This window comes from Acanthopagrus latus, chromosome 16, assembly GCF_904848185.1.
Source record: "Acanthopagrus latus isolate v.2019 chromosome 16, fAcaLat1.1, whole genome shotgun sequence".
NCBI classification, from domain to species: Eukaryota; Metazoa; Chordata; class Actinopteri; order Spariformes; family Sparidae; genus Acanthopagrus; species Acanthopagrus latus.
Genome location: NC_051054.1, coordinates 11,800,115 through 11,818,793, shown reverse-complemented (window position 1 = coordinate 11,818,793; position 18,679 = coordinate 11,800,115). Strand labels below are relative to the sequence as shown.

Genomic DNA, 18,679 nt, shown 5'->3' with positions numbered 1-18,679 from the left:
AAGTAATGATCAGTTATTAGTTTTGTCAGATGAAACACTGAAACCTTGGCTGTCAGGAACATAGACTTGAAGGGGTGAGCATATTGGGATGATATTAGCGATGGTTCGACATTGAAGTCTGTCACTGCTGTCATCACCGGCCTCCACAGACCGACTGAAGGAGTCTGAAAGGATCCTGGTGAATCACTAAATACTCATCAGAATGCTTCTGCCCTCCTTGAGAACCTTGAGAAGAAAGATGAATGGACATAGTCATAGTCATCCACAGACACACACACACACACACACACACACACACACACACACACACACACACAAACAATATGTGTACTGTGTAAGAATTAGGGAAAAGAAGATGATAAACAAAACTAAAATATTTAGTGTTAACATTTAATATTTGAGGAGAAAGGCAATCTACCTGTTATTTGACTGTATCTTAGATCACATCAGTTTAAAAAGTGTGAATAATTTGGGATCAATTAGCCAGGAGAACGTGTTTCTTGCAGTGATGTTTTCCATATAGAAAACAATATTTATTTTCACATTGTGTTACAGATGTAGGTACTCCTCCTAATGGGCACCGTAATTGAGAAGATGGAGATGGATATATTGCCTTTTTATGTTGAAAAGAAAAGAGCATCATTTAACAAACTATTAAATCGAAAATGGAAGGATAATATTGAATGTTTGTGCAGTTAATGAGTGCCAAAGGAAAACATGAATTGCAGACTCCGGACACTCGGGGGCGGTATGCGCGTTCAAAGCAGGTTGCTACCAGCCAACGGTTGTAGTTCGGTCCTTCGCACCGGAAGAGGGCGCTGTTAGATTCAGCTCACAGCTGCTACGCTCATCTCTTGATGTTTCACGTTGACTGTAAACAGCAGCTAGGTTTGATTTTAGCATGTATTTTGATGCTGTACTGTTGAAATGTTATTCAACGAGCCCCGCGCCCCACTTGTTTTGGACGAGTCGCAGACAAAACCACAAAGTAGAAAGCCACAGAGCTAGCTAGCGTTAAGCTAACGCGACCGGACGTTAGCTAGCACGGGCTAATTATTATTTTGAGACACTTTACTCACTTACTACTGTGTTTCCGGTCATGGCAGGTGAAGTGCAGCGCATTTAATGAGCACAATGATTAAGTGTTTGCCTAAAGAGGTTCAGGGGAAACTCCGCTCGGGTGTCGCCATCCCCTCGCTTCAGCAGTGCGTGGAGGAGCTTATCCTAAACAGCATCGATGCAGAGGCGACCTGTGTTGGGGTCAGGGTGGACATGGAGGCGTTCAAAGTCCAGGTAATCGACAACGGTGCTGGGATGAACGCCGAGGACATGGAGTGCGTGGGGAACAGATACTACACGAGCAAATGCAGCTGTGTTGAAGACCTGGACGACCTGAGGTGGTATGGTTTCAGAGGGGAAGCCCTGGCAAGTGTGGTCTCTCTGGCCACACTTGTTGAAATCTCATCGCGCACCAGATCGTCGGTGAAAACCCACGTCAAACTCTTCAAGGATGGCAAGGGCATGGATGTGTTCGAAGCAGAGGCTGCACGACCCTCTGCGGGGACAACTGTTGTCATCTGTAACTTCTTCCACAACATGCCAGTCCGGAGGAAGAGGATGGACGCTGTGCTTGAGCGTGAGAGGATCAGGCACAGACTGGAGGCCATTTCTCTGATGCATCCCTCTGTGTCTTTCACCCTGAAGAATGACTGCACAGGAGCCATGATGGTGCAGCTTCCTAAAGCTAAAAGCACCTACCACAGGTTTGTCCAGATACACGGCCTTGGTCGAGCACAGAAGCTTGGAGAAATCAGCCACATGCATGGGCAGTTCGAAGTGATTGGTTACATTGGCAGAGAGGGCCACTACAGTAACAGCTTACAGTTCCTGTATGTAAATGACAGACTGCTCCTGAAAACACGGATACACAAACTACTGAACTTCCTCCTACGCAGGCTGAGCAGTTCACATCAGAGGAACGACAGTCCAGAGAGGCAGCCTGCCATCAGGAGTCCAAAGCTTAAGCGGAGCCAAGATCTTCACGGAGTATACGTCATAAATATCAAATGCTCGTACTCAGAGTATGACATATGTCTTGAGCCTGCCAAAACTCTAATAGAGTTCAAAGATTGGGATGGTATTTTGCTCTGCATAGAAGAGGCAGTGAAAGCTTTCCTCAGCAGAGAGAACTTGGTGGCAGTGCTTTCTCAAGATTATTTGGACGACGTGTCTCCCCGATTGTTTTGCAATGACAACACAGACAAAGATGGTCACAATAGTGGCAGTTGTGACCAGGCAACTAGCAGTGCTCCCACACTAGATTACAGTATTGGGATGAAACTGGCATCTCATTCTGTTCATCGTAAGTGCAACGATGACACTGTGTGTGAGAACAGTGTTTGCCAGGAGTATGAGCTGACGGAGACTGAACAAATAAATGAGTTGGAAAAGATGAAAAGCATAAAGAAAGAATGTAGAGAAGGCCTGGAACAGGCCTCTGATAATAACGTTACTGAAAAAGGGGGCCTGACATTCAGTGAAGCTGAGGAAGGCTCTCAAATTGTATGTACCAGTAATTCCATCAAACAAGCAACTGAAAAACTGGAATTTTTAACAGAAATTGATACAAGATTAAATGTTACTACCTCAACCAGCAATGAGACTTCACAAGATGGCGTAACTCAAGAAATTCAGCCTGATTTAAACTGTGTTGAGCAAAATTTATCAGACTGCCAGGGTTCAGAAGGAAACAAACAGACTTTAGTGAGTAACAGAAAGATCCGACTGTCCGATCCATACATTCATGAAAGTCTGCAGACTCAGGACAAATCCCAAATCAACAAGTCAGTATCTCAGGAGCAAATTTTAGCACATAAATGTGAAGAGAGATCCTTCGCTTCAAAACGCAAAATCTCACTGGATGCAGCCCAAGACATAACTGGTCCGAAACTATTCAAAGATTTGGCTCCTATGATTCCCTCAAAGATTCCCAGAAGTGTAACTTATCCAAAGTTGTCTATATGTAAAGAGTCTGGATCTCTTGAGAAGTTCAGAAGAGTGTACGGTAAATCTGATGAACTGCAGTTAACCTCTCAAGTGAATAATACTCGACCTGCACAGTCAGACAGCCTCCGAAGCCCACCAACCCTCTCAGTTTTCACAAACGTGAAACCAGTGTCAGTGCAGAATAGAGGCAAAAAATCTTTGGCCGCTAAACTCTGCCTTTTGAAACAACACAGGACAGACAATCCAGAAGTGTTACCACGTCCATCCAGCATGTCGTCACAGGACGATACTCGTCTCACTGGGCTTACCGATAGCATCCGAGGAAGCAGTAACGATGAGGATCCCTGTGATACTGCGCTGAATCCTGAGCCAGTCCCACTTTGCAGTACAGAACCTCAGCTGGCTGAGAGGGAGGAGATTACAGCATCAGGAGACTGGATTCATCACTACGACACATCTGTGGGAAAGACTGTATACGTGAACAAAGTGACTGGGCTCAGCCGATATGAGGACCTGCCTACTGAAGAAACACATGTGTGCTGTACGTCTGATGTCACCAATATGGCAGTTAGTGTCATCTCTGAAATGGGTGAGAAAGCGGTTTCTCTTGTCTTATTCTAGTTTTACTGTTGTCATGAATGTTAAATACTATGTTGTTCATATCTCTTAAACTGTAGGAATGGAATACAGGTGTTACCCGTTTCAGGTGGATCTAGTGTTGCCCTTCCTACCTAAATCCAGGACAGACAGAGTGATTAGTTCAGGGCTTGATGACCGAGGTACCTAACAGACAGATCAGACTGTAGACTGTAGGGTGCCTTAAACACACAAAGTATATGAAATAGATACTTACCTGTCTGTCTTACAGATGGCAATGTTGAGAGCTCCAACTCCCTTACCTCATTGTATTCAAAATGGAAAAACCCAGTGTTTGTCCGACCTCCTGAGGTAAACAACATTTGTATGTTATCTGTTTTAAAGTTTAGCATTAGGATTTTTCAGCTGTTCTTTTGATGCATTGTGAACACTCCTGTGCCGATAGGTTGGGGTGGACATATCAAGTGGGCAAGCTGACGGATTGGCAGTCAAGATCCACAACATCCTGTTTCCATACCGCTTTTCAAAGTCCATGATTCAGTCAATGAAGGCAAAGTTATCTTTAGTTTTCCTTTTGAAAGTTCTGTTAAAATAGTCTTAAAATGCTCCAGCCATTCTTCCTTCATCGATGCCATGAAGTAATTGCTATTTAAATACCTTTTAGGTTGTTCATCAAGTGGATAAGAAGTTTCTTGCATGTCTCATCAACACAAGGGATGAAGAGCCGGCCGCACTTTCTGAAACTGAAGGTATTGACTGGAATGTTACAGTTTTATCATTTGTTGTTCAACATCTCAAGCATTTCATATTGAAACCCAGGAAACCTGCTGGTGCTGGTGGATCAACACGCAGCGCATGAGAGAGTTCGACTGGAAAATCTAGTTGCAGGTAAAACAAATTTAATGTGTGATGAACAGTGTCAATATAGAATGAAATGGAAAATCAGTAATGCTGTTGGTGGGACCACAACGTCACCCTGGGGTCATACAGTAACTATATGTCCTGTCATAGATTCCTATGAGGATGACCCGGATTCACCCGGTGAGAGACGTCTGTGTTCATCAACCATTTTGCCACCTCTTGAGATCAGTGTAACTGAAGAGGAGCTCAGGCTGCTTCGGTTAGTTTTCTCTATGAGCATTGTTCATCGGGAAGATATGTTGCTAACTCGGCGTCTCTTTTTTGAGGTGAAAATGCTGCCAATTTAAGAGGATTTATCTGAATTTTCTACTTTAGTGGGCCCAGTTCCTTCCTGGAGCCACAGCCTTTAGTGTTTTTTTTTTTTTTACTTTGGTGTGATCTGTGATGGTATTGTCATTACTTGATGGACTGCACTTGGCCCTACACTGGTTGAGGTTTAAGAGCCAGCTGTCTGCTATATTCAACAGCCGAGACACCCTTCAGCAGATTTTGGCAATGAGGTGAAAGATGGTAGCAATAAAGATGACAGAAAGGGTTGGTGCAGTGACGCAGCCTCATTTCACCTCTGTCTCAACCTAGAGCTGTTATGAGCATTTCGGCTCATATGCCATCCTTAAATAGCGTCGGTGCTCTGGAGAAATAATAGAGCTTACACTGTCAAATGCCTTTGTTAAATATCTTTAAGTTTTGTGCAAAAATTGTGTTTTGCTCACTGTGTTTTCTTGAAACTGTCAAAGAAGCATGTACATATTCAGACAGTGGTAGGAGTCAATTTGTAGGAACATTTGCAAGCACTTTGCCTGATTTGGACAGATTATGGCCCTGTAACTGCAACTGTCTGCCTTGTTTCTCCTCTCGATTGTAGTTACTGAAAGGATGTTCTGGAGCTCTGATCACTTTGTTATTCAAAATCCTTGGTCTGACGCACACAGTCACTTGCTCTGAAGCCTGTTGTCGTTCCTTTATTTACATTTTCTAGATCAGAATGAAGCCTGACATTTTGTTCGAAGTTACTTTCATTTTTTCGACAAACTGCACCACGCAACTTTTCCATCTTGCTATTTGACGGCTTAACTGCAGATTAATAACCAGTTGATTTCATGACATGCACATTCATACATTGGCATTATTGTTTTAATTGTATTGTGAACTCTTCCAGGTCTTGTCAGCCACATTTGCGGAGTTTGGGCCTAGAAGTGAAGTTCTCACAAGTAGTGCATCCGCAAGTCTTTGTTGGGAAGGTACCGTTGTGTTTTATGGAAAAGGAGAGTAATGAGCTCAGGCGGGGGAGACCATCTGTTATCAAGCCAATTGTTGAGGTAAGACTTCTGAAACCTCCATTTTAAGAACATCTATTGTATTTGTGACTTAAGCTTACCTTTTTGCTCTTTTCCTATGACCACACATCAGGAATATCTTCGAGAGCAGATTGAGGTAAGCTTTGAAGTTTGATTCTAGCACCTATTCCCTATTTGTGTGGGGAAATGACCTCAATACTTTAATAATAATTAATTGGTATCCTTTCTGACTCTTTGTCTCAGCTACTTCGCTCAACTGGTACAGTGAGAGGAACTCTGCCTCTCACTGTCCTGAAGGTGCTAGCCTCCCTAGCATGCCACGGTAAGGTTAAATTACTTCTCTCTCCTGTAGTTTCTGATTCAATAAGTCACAATTTCAACCTAAAATCTTCATACAAGTCACGGTATACATGTGTGCTTTAAACAGGTGCCATCAAATTCAACGACAGCCTGAGCAGAGATGAATGCTGCAGCTTGGTGGCATCCTTGTCCTCCTGCCAGCTTCCCTTCCAGTGCGCCCATGGCCGCCCATCTATCGCTCCTTTGGTAGACATCCTCCATTTGGACAAAGACCAGAAGGTACCAAGAGGAAGAAGCACATCTGACTTTGTATTAAATGTAGTATTCACTCACTGAATACAGTAATCAGGTTGTGACTAAGCATTCTTGTCCCTGCAGGAATTACAAAAACCCAACCTCCAAAAGCTGAGAAGAATGTATAAAGCATGGAAACTATTTGGAAATACATAAGTCGGTGTGTATTTTATTTTAAATGTTTATTTCATGATTCCAAGTAACTCATAAGAATCCCCCTGTCAAATTCCCCCGAAGCCCTTTGACCTACAGAAACAGCTGTACATTCACAGGAAGACACATGTCAGAGATGAATACCATTACATTTTGTTAGAGGAAATACTAAAATAAAAATGAATATGGATCATATGTGATGCATCATCAGAAAAACAGCACATTTTGACACACTGAGGTAAATGTTCCCAAAGCAGCGCAGTCCACTTGATGATCAGGCTGTATCACTCAGGTCGCGCTCGCAAAATCGTCTTCACTCAATCAACTTCTTTGACCTGAAGAATCTTCTCAAATAGAACACTTGCCATATGGCCATTGAACACAAACAGCTTATGGAGATGATGTTGATGAACAGCACTCGTGTGTTGGTTGAAGCTGTGTGAGATAGAGAAAAAAGCACCAAAATATTGTCACAATGGTCCCAAGAATTTCTACACAGTGAGCTATGGATCACACAGAGGAGAAAACTGCTGCAGACCATAGTTTAAATACTTCTGGCCACACAGCAGTTGATTTCCATCTGTTTTTTTTTAAAGGCAGAACACCTTATATCACACATAGGGGTGTGGCCAAAAGGTAAAAATGCTCGAAAAATTTAAACTCATAGAAAACGGTGCAGCTGTAATTTCCCTTAAGCAGTTACTCACAGTGTGCATGTACATCAAACACATTTCTCTCATCATTTACCATTTGTGTGTCCCATCTGTTTCCCTCGCTTCCTCATGTAGACAAAGTCATCCATCATGGAGTCTGATAGGCGCTCCAGAGTTCTCAGCTTTTTTTCAAGGGGGCTCAGTTTCTCCACTTTCGCGATCTGACAAAGAGTTTGTAAAGGTGAAATTTCATATTAGTCCACAAAACATTTGTGGAGCTTCAAGAAAAATGGCTCCATACTGTTTTGCTGTGAAGCTCCACAAATGTTTTGCGGACCATGAAACTTTACTGGACTTTCCCTCTACACGGGGTTGAGTGGATAATGACTGAATTTTCATTTTTGGCTTAATTTTTTTCTTTAACATGGCCCCCCTCACCTCCTCCTGGTTCAGTGTGTCCATGCCATGCTTTGTTTTCAGAGTGACCAGTCGGTCTGGGACCTTTCCATTGCCTATGATCATATGAGCATTAATAGCTCATTAGTTATTCACAGAAAACCAATAGTTATTGTACTAATTTATCCATTTGAGTTGGAATATTCACATTTACATATTTAGAAAATTCACTCACCCACTGATAATGTGCTGTGAAAGCAAATCTTCAACATGTCCCGAGTTTCTGTCGTGAGGGAAAATTTCCCACTTGTGATGTTCTCCTTTTTGAACAGCAGGTCGCCAGCAGAATCGGTGATCTGAAGAAAGAGTTAACACAGGGGTCTGCCACAATCTCATTTAGGAGTGATCAGGATTAGTTTTGTTTCCTGATTCTGAAGTCTTCAAAACTGATAAATTGACACAAGGTTCCCCTAACATATGGTATTGGACTGCTCATAATGACATATTTTAAATTGTCTTAAATTTGTTGGTGCTATCTTGATGAAATGTTTTCCATACAACTTTGTTGTTTTATTTTTGTACTACATTGTAGCTACACCTCCAGAAACCTCAAATTAATTAAAATAAAAAATAAAAAAAAAAGAGAGAGAGAGAGAGTTGTGCTGCAACTATTGTGATACAGTTGCACTTATAGCTTGATTTTTACCCTTATATCTACCCCCCAAATTAATTAGTATTAACAAGAATGTCATTTTTTTGCAGTATGGGCTAATGTCTTATTTATTAATCTTGCATTTCTGACGTGAGAAGTCTATAGAAAGTTTGCCATATGTTACACGTGCGACACGTTCACGTACCTTCAAATTAGTTGTAGTTTCTGGCTCCTCGCTGACTTCATACTCACCTGTGACCAGCACATTGTTGTGGATGTCTTCATGCAGACATTTCACAGAGCGGACCGGCAGGTAGAACTGAATCGCAGACGCCAGGCCCAAGAGGACCGGCAGCAGCAGGAAAACGCAGAGTCTAGACATGCCACCGATCCCTTGCTGTGATGCGAGCGAAGGATGATGATGCTCCGGTCCAACGCATCCCGCTCCCCCGCCCCTTTGTCCCTCCTCCTCCTCCCTCCAGTTCCGGGTCGTGACACGTGACTTCTCCGCCCCCACATGTCCGACCCTCCCCACCTCCTCACCACCACCACCACCTCCTCCTCCCCAAGTAAACAATTCAGCATCATTTTATTATGTCTGCTAACTGCTCTCGATGCTTATCTTTGGAAAAGGCAGTCCCGAGGAGCTGAGCTCACTGAGAGGGCTGCCAGACGGCTGAGTTAAAAATGAAGGGGGGGTCATTTCAGTCTGAGTGTCTGTCAGGAGAGTCAATAAGCTGTAGTCGACAATTTTTTTCAAATGTGCAAAATGCGTCGCGTCGACCCTTTGTAATACTTATTTTTGTTGTATTATTGGATCAGTGGATATTGTGTGTTCGTGAATTTCGCCCTTGATTAAATGAATGCAGCTGAACATCGGGTTTTCATCGCACAGGAAATGGTTACATATGTCTATTTATAAATAGGCTCACGTTTCTCACCCCACATAGCTTTCTTTTAATTTATTTATTTATGAAGCCGATATTTGTGAATGGGACGTGGAAATGCGCCGAACGGGGGAATGTGGCCTTCTTGTGGCGTTGCTGCGATCACTTCTAGAAAGAAAACCAACGTGTATGTATTTACAGAGGATTCACACAAGAGGGTAAATGTCAAAATAATGCTGTTTTACCCCGAAATGTAGGCCCCGTGTGGCTGTCAGTCTGCCCCCCCCTTCCCCCTCGGCGGATGGTACAGTCTTGGTTCATTCATAAAATTCTAGCAGAGCATAAAAGGAGGGGCTTGCATTCTAGTCGTCCAGTTACCAGGTATATACCTGGAGAAAAGACCCGAGCCGCTCTGCTCAGTGGAAGGCCAGAGTCATATTTGTCATTGATCGGGACTGGTGCTTTTTTTTCTTTCTTTCTTTCTTTTCTTTTTTTTTTTTTTTCCTCTTCTCCCCCCTCGTGATGTATCACAACAACCTGACGCCTGACATGGATTCAGACTCTCCCACCTGCCGGACAGAGTCTCCTGTCGGGACACTGTGCCAGAAGACGCCAGAAGAGGCGAGCTCTCCAGCGTCCTCCTCAGAAAGCAGTGCAAAGGTATGAATGGCTTTGTTGATCATATATTCAACATGCAGCCCAGGAGGCGCTTCAGTGACAAGGAAATTAAACAGCCCCCCCTCCCTTATTTAATGCGAGTGTCCTTATGCCTTTTATCCTGACGATGGGGGGAGGGGGAGGTGGAGCTGATTGATACGATGTTAATTAACTGTGTGCGCTTAATTTCTTCTTATTATTTTAATTTAAACGTCATTTTTGGTACATTTAATATTTTTTGCGGGGTGGAAGGGATATCAGAGATAAGAGCAGGTGGTAACGTGTCAAAATATCAGCATCGGTCGGGTTGTTATGATTCCGACGTCCTGGGACCAAATGTGAGCGTGTCGATGCAGCGGTTCATTGAGAAAAATAAATCCATTCAGGAGACTCCACAGCATCCCTGCGTCAGTGTTGACGTCAGAAACAATGATAAAGTCAAATATTGATCCGAAGGAGGCTATTTCTGGTGGGGGTATATTTCAAGAATATCCAACACAGGCCGGCTACCCTCTGTTTGAGACTCCACATCGTTGATTTATAGGTTTTTATTGATTGCCATCACAATAACCTGACACCTTTTTAATAGCAATGGAATGGATTCATTTTAAAAAAGGGATTCTCTTATAATCCTCATTGTTGGTTATTTCCTTTTTTTTTTTTTTCAGGAGCTCTGCCAAGAAATGAGCGTTCAAGACACTCCATTCGTTCCAACAGTCACCGCAATTTCCTCTACCCCAGATTTCCAGTGGATGGTCCAGCCTACGATTATTACATCTGTCTCCCCTTCTCTGGGTAGCAAGCAAGCCAATGAACCACAAAGCTCTCACCAGGCAACACCCAAAGAGGGCGGGAATAAGGGAAAAAATGCTGTCAGAAAGGGGAAAACAGAGCAGGTAGGGTCGCTCAGATGAGGTCTACCTGCTATTGGACAGAATAGTCAATAGTGTAAATTTACATATGCCAATCTGAATTCCTTGTGTGCAATGCTGCTATTGTGCATGCTCCTCTGGTGCCGTGTGCTGGCGGTGTGCCTTCCTTAGGCAGCCGATTTATATTCAGGTCACAGCAAGTCTGCAACAATGGTCTATTTTTAGACGCATTGCAGCGAAACATGCTTTTGCCATTCTTCGGAGGGTGTATTGTCAGCGGATGTAGCGGATTAGGGGATGAAATGGCTGGATTCTTCAAGGCAATAACTGAATTATTCCTCTTGCATCCCAGCTGTCTCCAGAGGAGGAAGAGAAAAAGAGGATAAGGAGGGAGAGGAATAAAATGGCTGCAGCAAAGTGTCGCAACAGACGGAGGGAACTCACCGACACGCTGCAAACTGTAAGTAAACAGTGATGCATTTACTCAGCTGTCATTAGCACTGGCTGTGTGTGTGTGTGTGTGTGTGTTTTCCAATGTGGATGATTTTTGGATGTCACTCTATCCGAAGGAGGCAGACAAGCTGGAGGAGGAAAAAGCAGCCCTGGAGACGGAAATAGCCAACCTCCTCAAAGAGAAAGAGCGTCTCGAGTTTATCCTCGCCACACATAAACCCATGTGCCAGATGTCAGACGAGCTGGAGTCCATTTTCCAGGAGCCCGCGGGGTCCCCAGAGCTACCGCCCAGTCCAGACGAGGACAGCCTTCCAGACGATGGCACCCAGGAAGCTCCTTCGCTCCAGGACATGGAGATCCCCAGTGATCCGTCCACGGCGATCTCTGGGAACTCCAATATCTTGCTGTGTGCCAGCGCCGAAATCAACATCTGCGATCTCGAGCCCTCCCTGGACATTAAGGAAGGGCTACTGGAAAATATGTTGCCCAGTCTGGAGGAGAAAACCCCCATGGAGACGGCTCGATCCGTGCCAGACATTGACCTGAGCAGCTCTCTCGGGGTCTCGGACTGGGAGACCCTGTACAAGTCTGTCTCCAGTGACCTGGAGCCTCTCAGCACTCCTGTGGTGACCTCCACCCCCACCTGCAGCAACTACCTGTCTGTGTTCACATTTGGGTGTCCCGAGCTGGACTCTCTCACAGAGGGACTGGACAGTCATAAAGGTGGAGGGAGCAAAGCCGAATCAGTCGATCTACTCAACTCTCCAACTCTTTTAGCCTTATAATGTACAGAGGGAAGTGATCCGTGTGATCTCTCTGGCCTTTTTTTTTTTTGTCCTGCAGGTTTCCTGACTTTGAAACGATATCGAACAACATATGCCACAGTTTGCTGTAACACCTTCAAGGAATACGTTCATGAAATGTCTCGTGCGTGACTAAACAAACATATAAACTTTCTCCAGATAACATAGCCGACAGATTGATGTAGCTAAAAGCATGGCTGGGACTGAGATGAAGTTTTGATTTTTTTTGAAAAAAACGCATGCTGACGAATTCCAAATACTTTTCAGAGCTTATATATATATATCTGATCTGTTCCTAGATCTAAGATGTACTGTGGAATTTAATGTTACAGTATGGTTTTTGTGCTTTGTTGTTAACAGTGTATTGATTGATGTAAATGTTGTATTTACATATTCATCCATGTTGAGTACCTCGCATACCTCAATGTCATCGACTGTGGTTTTGACCTCATTGAAAGTTTTCCATGAAAACATCCAGTGCTATATATACAATATATATCTTATCAAGATGTATGTATTATGATTTATTTTTTTACCTTTCAGATTCTTTGTTAAATTAAAAAAAAAAAAAAGGTCAAAATGAGCATTGATTGCTTATCTATGCTGCTGAATAATTACAATAAACCTACATTCAGAGTGGTGTTTGGGGCTGCTGTTGTTTTCAATTTTTGACTTTTATATTGTTGCATTAAATTTGAATTATAACTCTACAGACGGAGGCAGAGTTCAGATAAGTGCTTTCGTTTTCCTGTCTCGCAAAACCCTAATTTACGACGAGGCTTGTAGATTTCCCAGGGATCCGTCCTGGATTCGCTCTGAGACTCTCTGTAGGTGAGCGGTCGCGCTGTATTTCCAGATCAGGCCTCCGTCGGAGCCACATTTCTGTCGTTGCAGTCTGCAGCCTCAGTGTTTCTTTATGGGAGGAGCGGTGCGACTTCCCCACTTCTGCCCCCACGATGTACTTTTTTACATCCCTGCTTACGTTTGGCTGGCATAGCCTAAGTTCCGCATTCCTAAATCCTCCCAGATTGGGATCACGTTTAAAATCGGGCTGATGCAACGATTCCCACTTTTTAAAATCTACTCTCGACCCTCGGCTGACCAGAAGAAAGGACATTTGTTGCACCTGGGATCAAAGTCAGGTCGGTATCGAAAAACTTCGTTAAGTCGAGGGACTGGCTCATTTTCTCCATACTAAGCAGCGTCTTGGCGCGCCGCGCACAGGTCACAGCGAGCAGAGTTGGCGAGCAGGCAGGCAGAGAGAGAGAGCGGGGCTGGGATGTTCTCGGTTATTCGGCGCGACCATCTCTGCAAATCTTTAGAGTTTCACTGCGTTTTTTTCCCCCCCTCCGCTCTTCAAAGTCGCCCTGACATCTTTCGCGGAGCATGCTGCAGAAAGCTCGTTTTCTTTTGTTGGCTCGCTCCTGTTTTAGTGGAAGCGCGGCGTGCACAATTCAGAACAAAATGTCCCTGTGTTAGTGCTGTCTAACCTGCACGGGAGCGTCGGATCCTAACATGTGCGTTTATCTGAAGACAAATCCGCTGCGGACCAAAAAAATAAAGCTGTAACGTCTTTTTATTTATTTATTTATTTATTTATTTATTTATTTTATCACTGCAGCTCTGTGATGGGACAAAGTTACGTAAGATAAATGCCGCACTGAAGAGAAACTTCCGCTTTCAAGTTGACCAATGGCTTCAGCATGCAACACAGTGTAGGCGATCTGAGGGCACTGCATTCATATTCCTCAAACGCTGAACGTTCAGATTCACAGACTGACCCCGGGCTTTCCTCTTTTCACTGTGCGTGTTCAGAAGAAACGATGACGCCGCAGTGAGATCTGTAGAAGTGAACTGGCTTGTTGGACCTTCAGGGGAATAATACATTTAACATTAAAGGGCATATTTTTAGCATTGGACTTTAGTATAATGAAATGATGGGCATTGTTCCATACTGTATGCTTGTCAGCCCTGTTTATGGTGTTAAAGTGGGTTTGTCTTTTGCACTGCCTGGTATTTTTGTGCAAACTTAACACTAAATTTCTATGATGCAATCACGCATTACTTCCATTTTGCACGTTTGTGTGAAAAAAAACCAAACAAACCCAAACTGGCATATCACCCGATAAACACAAATTCTGTGCAGTGATCCTTCAAATGTGGTGATTGAACACACACAGATATGTAACAGAGACCAGATGTTTTACAGTTTAACAGTAAACTTTGTTGTGTAAAATGCCATCAGTGCACTGTGGCAGTAAACCTCACTGGAAATTAAAAAATGTATAAATTACCCAAAGAATCTTTTTCTGCATTATATATTTCTGCATCTTTCAGTGTCACATCAGCGCGTACTGGACAACATTTATGCCGATACATTTTATCTGTGATAGGCCAATATCGGCTGAGCATATCAGCTAAACTGATACATCGGTCAGGCTGTAGTTTGTTTTGCACCTTTTTCTTTTCTTTTCTTCTTTTTTTTTTTTTTTTAAACAGACATTTGCATCCGGGTATCATGTGCCAAAACCATGACCTGCAGAGTTCCACTTTTTTGACCTGTGTTTTGAGGAAGTGTGAAAACTGAAAGTAATTCCCATGCCTTTTTCTCATGTCGCCTGCCTCGTCGTGTTCTCATGATGCATAACTGTTCAGTAGATGCGTAAATCGCCATACATGAACTCCTCCCTTAGAATTCTCATAGATATTTCCTCACAGATGATAATAACAAGCCAGATGGCTGTTTTCCTATTGTGACATTTATATCAAATCGTGCCTGTTTGTTGCTTCAGTGTGGGCTAAAGATCTCTGAGTAATTGACCTCAGATGGTCGCTTTTGGCTGCATCATGTGGCTTGGAAATCCGCTGAGCTGTCGTAGTAATTTCCTGTGTCTTTGGCTGGTTTTTGCTCACACACCTCGCTCATTGTCTCTGGATATATTTAAATGTTCGGGCTCAGCATTTTTCAAATTAAGGCATTTGTCAGTGGTCGGGCAGAACAAAACACGCAAAGAAAATCTGCTTGGCACAAAGAGTTGCGAGTAAACAATGTCATCTCTTAATTTTTCACTTGGCTAAACAAAACAAGTTAAATTTGGGGGTCAGGCTTAACCACATTGTGCTGAATTTTGGCAGCTGTAGTCCACTCCCTTGTCGTGAAGTCTCATAAGGAGGAAAGCATGGTTCACGGGCATTTCTATTCTGGCTTTTGCTTTCCTTGAAATAAAGGGGGAATTTGTCTGAGTCTGCTTTGTAGGCTGTCTTGTTCGTCTCTCTTTTGGCCTCTGGGGATTACACGAAGTGTGTCTTTCTGCCAAGATCTCAGTAAATGGTTGCATATTCATTCCAGAAAAAGAAGCAAAATAATAAAATAGCCTAATGAGAGCAGCCTCAGCATCCGGCTCCTGTAACAGACCAGCAATTCATCACAGTTTGGGCCAGTCTGACGGCTAGAGAGGAGCAGTGCACCTCGGGCAAGTGCCTGCTTGAGGCCCTGTGACCGTCTGCTGGTCTAAAAAAAGTACTCAGATATCTATTTTCCCTTTTAATTTGTTAATGTTAAATGTTTATTTTTTTTCTTTTCTCTCCCCTCACACCATGAAGTATGCTCCAGCGCGTGCTATGACAAGCCGAGCGGACAGAGTTTTATGTGTTTTTCATTGATCTGGTTTAGTTGCCGACTGAGTGCCGTCTCCCATTTTCTCCCTCTGCCTCCTAGCTGTGGTCACGACCGAGTCTGACACGATGCCAGGACAAATCCCAGATCCCTCTGTGACAGCAGGCTCCCTGCCCAGCCTGGGCCCGCTGGCTGGGATCTCAGCCACCACGCTGACTGACAAGCTCAAATTTGGTGACTTTCAGGAGTTCGGTACGATGCTGTCGCCTCTGCACTTCCTGGACAGTCTGGGGAAGAGGCCCCTAGTGATCAAAACAGAGGTAAAGGAAACAGTGAGTGCCTGATAATGCAATCAGAAACGGTTAATTTTGACTCTATTTGCGTTATTTTTCTTTACATTAAACATGTGTGTGTTTTGCAAGAGTGCAGTTAAAATATATTTAAAATTCCGCATACACATTCCAGCTAAACTGAGTGAAATATGTGCCTGAACCGATGAAAGCTGGTTTGGATGAACTGGAAGAGCCTTTGCAGTGTCATAGCTTAATCAACAGGTCCATCTAGTGGATGTAGCAGGATGTGTCGCAGTTACTATGATAAAGAATATAATACAAATAAGCTTTTATTATTTATATGATGGCATATGATGATTTTTAGTAGTTTAATGTTCAGCAAGGCCATCGCAACTCCACCTGAAACCTTTTCACCTGCACTGTTGTTTAGAGAGATGAGGAGGAAGAGAGGAGGAAACGAAGGCGAGAGAAAAACAAAGTGGCTGCGGCTCGATGTCGAAACAAAAAGAAAGAGAGGACAGATTATCTACAAAAGGTGGGACACACCGAGGTTATTACTTCATTTAGAACACTTTCCAGCTCTACCTCCCTTAATGCTTCGCTCTCCTTCCATCCACTCACAGGAATCAGAGAGACTAGAGATGTTGAACTCTGACCTCAAAGCCCAGATTGAGGAGCTGAAGCTTGAACGGCAGCAGCTGATCCTCTTGCTCAACCGCCACCGGCCCACGTGTATTGTCAGGACAGATAGTGTGAAAACCCCGGAGGGTGAGGCGAACCCCCTGCTGCAGCAGCTCGAGGCCAAGTGAAGATTCGACATCTTTTCTAGAGTTTACAGTTGAGAAGAAGCACCCGACTAGCAGCACTTAGCTTTGGGCCCTGGTCGTGGAGGAGAACCAGCAGCCAAATCCTCCTGTCTTAGGTCTCAGAGCATCATGCCACAAACTATGGATCCAATGCGATTGGACTGTTCAAACTGGTCTTTGTTGCTCTCTCTTGTTTAGTCATTCATTTGCCATCTAAACTTAGCTTGAGCCATTAGCCAGCATGGCATCTTTAACATATTTTCAGCAGCTGAAATGGATTTTGGTTGGGAAGATAATAACTTTCCATTATGAAAAAAGCATTGGTGGTTAAAGGAGCACCATGTAGTTTTGGAGAAGGCATTCAGACTCCGAATTTTGATACTTATAATCTAAAGGAGGTAATAAAACAAACTTAGACATATATTTTTTCAATAAGTGGATGAACAAGCTGTTCTCAGATGAAAATAAGATCCTAGAACACTTTGTGTTTGTGTGTTTAAGGTCAGTTTGTTTATTTAGTTTGTTTAGGCATAAAAAAACAGTCAGTGAAGAACTTTGTCTTCTGATTAAAACCCTAAAATTACATATTGCACCTTTAAATGTCAGCTAATTTCAGGAATGCATTTGGTGAGAAAAATATTTTGATTTAAACAGTCAGTCACCTGCATTTCACTGACAAGTTTTATGTGGTGATAAGGCCACAAATAGAGCTCTTGTTTTTAAGGAGAGGTTGCAATACTCCTCAGCTCTTGTGCCCAAAAATAGCATGTATTGTGTTAATTGCTGAAAATGCATTCTGGGAATTGTAGGAATTCTCACTGAACTACAACTAGAAGATGGGAGCAATCGGGAGCCACTATGTTGGCCTAATAGACACATTTCATAAAGTATCAGATCAAATATCTACTGGAATGCAGTAAGCAGCACATACTGACAGTGGTATGTGGTGCTATGAAGAACGTATACACACACACACACGCAAACAGTCAGAGGCCATTTTACTACATCATAACCTTCATGATTTTTGGGTTATCTCTGTTCCTCCACACAGTTTGTGGCAGATCGACTGATCTTTTTTTTTAAAAATTTGTCTTTATTGCTATGTTTTGGCGCAGGCGTCATGTATGCACATATATATATGGACTGTTTACATTGTACTTTATTTTCTGTTACCATGTTACTACCAATTATGTTTTTTTATATATATACTTTTGTATATGATGTTATATAAGCATATAAGCTATCACAAAATCCCATTTTGTATTTCCATAAGAAATAAATGTTTAGTTTCTTTTTTTTTCTGGAATTTCTTGTAACAGAAAAACAGAATTGAAAACATGTGAGACATGCATGATATTTTGGGGAATCGTTCTCTTGACCTGAATGTGTTGTGAAAGGTGCCACCTGGTGGCCGAAAGCAGCGCGACCTGAACAACCGCTTTACTGCTGTGAAACTTGGATATTAGTTCAGTTTTCTGACATCACACAGAGTGCAGAAGAAAAAAAAAGTGGGGAAACTTTTCATTTCACCTGAGGCTATTTTGACACAGATTATAAGGCAGTATCTAGTGCAACAACTGGTAAAAGAGACTTTCTACATCTCTTATTCCTCTCCCGGCCACAGAGTCCCTAAAGTACGGAGCCTCTAAAGGGACATGTGGGTGAAGAAGCCTGGGAAAGCGTTTGTAAATGGAGGCTTGATAGGTGAACACTATTTATTCATTTAAGTGTAGTTACGGTGAACTCGGACTACATATTGGGGAGGACTCACGATGAGTATATGGGGTGTAACGACTCTGTGAGAGCTGTCACTGACTTTATACACAGGCTTTCATTTATCATACAGTTCAAAATCTGTGCGCCTGGCAGCACAGTATGTGTCCACTGCAGCGACTTCACACACAAGCTACATGAAAACCAAAATCAGATCAAATCAAATTGATGTTGCACAAGATCTGTTAGATTTCATATGCAAGAATCTCATATCAAAAATAAAAGAGGGACATTAAAGAATTCCCCCCC

At 43.0% G+C, this 18,679-nt stretch overlaps 4 protein-coding genes across 7 annotated transcripts; 3 read left to right on the top strand and 1 right to left on the bottom strand.

Annotated features, from left to right (window-relative positions):
- The first annotated feature begins 123 nt into the window (after positions 1-123).
- mlh3 (mutL homolog 3 (E. coli)) lies at positions 124-8,696 on the top strand. Of its 4 annotated transcripts, none has more exons than XR_005070185.1 (13): positions 124-3,595; positions 3,684-3,785; positions 3,875-3,954; positions 4,049-4,153; positions 4,268-4,352; positions 4,423-4,491; positions 4,615-4,723; positions 5,684-5,843; positions 5,935-5,958; positions 6,066-6,144; positions 6,250-6,401; positions 6,501-7,479; positions 7,539-8,264. XR_005070185.1 is itself a non-coding variant. In XM_037071139.1 (13 exons), the coding sequence occupies exons 1-12, from the start codon at positions 1,126-1,128 to the stop codon at positions 6,570-6,572; spliced, it is 3,507 nt and encodes a 1,168-aa protein (XP_036927034.1). In that variant the 5' UTR covers positions 124-1,125; the 3' UTR covers positions 6,573-6,576; positions 8,560-8,696. The 4 variants fall into 4 exon arrangements, 3 of the variants coding, with proteins under 3 accessions (XP_036927034.1, XP_036927035.1, XP_036927036.1); XM_037071139.1 differs by lacking the exon at positions 7,539-8,264 and adding an exon at positions 8,560-8,696 and having other exon boundaries at positions 6,501-6,576; XM_037071140.1 differs by having other exon boundaries at positions 6,501-6,576; positions 7,951-8,264.
- Positions 6,860-8,689, bottom strand: LOC119004343 (transmembrane emp24 domain-containing protein 10-like). The gene is made up of 5 exons (XM_037071158.1): positions 8,476-8,689; positions 7,854-7,974; positions 7,661-7,734; positions 7,317-7,443; positions 6,860-7,004 (listed from the first exon to the last, which is right to left on the bottom strand). Exons 1-5 carry the CDS (start codon positions 8,650-8,652, stop codon positions 6,883-6,885), a joined length of 621 nt encoding a protein of 206 aa, XP_036927053.1. The 5' UTR covers positions 8,653-8,689; the 3' UTR covers positions 6,860-6,882.
- fosaa (v-fos FBJ murine osteosarcoma viral oncogene homolog Aa) lies at positions 8,694-12,584 on the top strand. Its single transcript, XM_037071156.1, has 5 exons — positions 8,694-8,839; positions 9,717-9,817; positions 10,483-10,710; positions 11,039-11,146; positions 11,256-12,584. The coding sequence occupies exons 1-5, from the start codon at positions 8,788-8,790 to the stop codon at positions 11,922-11,924; spliced, it is 1,158 nt and encodes a 385-aa protein (XP_036927051.1). The 5' UTR covers positions 8,694-8,787; the 3' UTR covers positions 11,925-12,584.
- A 190-nt stretch (positions 12,585-12,774) lies between these two features.
- jdp2a (Jun dimerization protein 2a) lies at positions 12,775-17,963 on the top strand. The gene is made up of 4 exons (XM_037071159.1): positions 12,775-13,084; positions 15,661-15,878; positions 16,282-16,386; positions 16,475-17,963. The coding sequence occupies exons 1-4, from the start codon at positions 12,997-12,999 to the stop codon at positions 16,658-16,660; spliced, it is 597 nt and encodes a 198-aa protein (XP_036927054.1). The 5' UTR covers positions 12,775-12,996; the 3' UTR covers positions 16,661-17,963.
- The last annotated feature ends 716 nt before the right edge of the window (positions 17,964-18,679 follow it).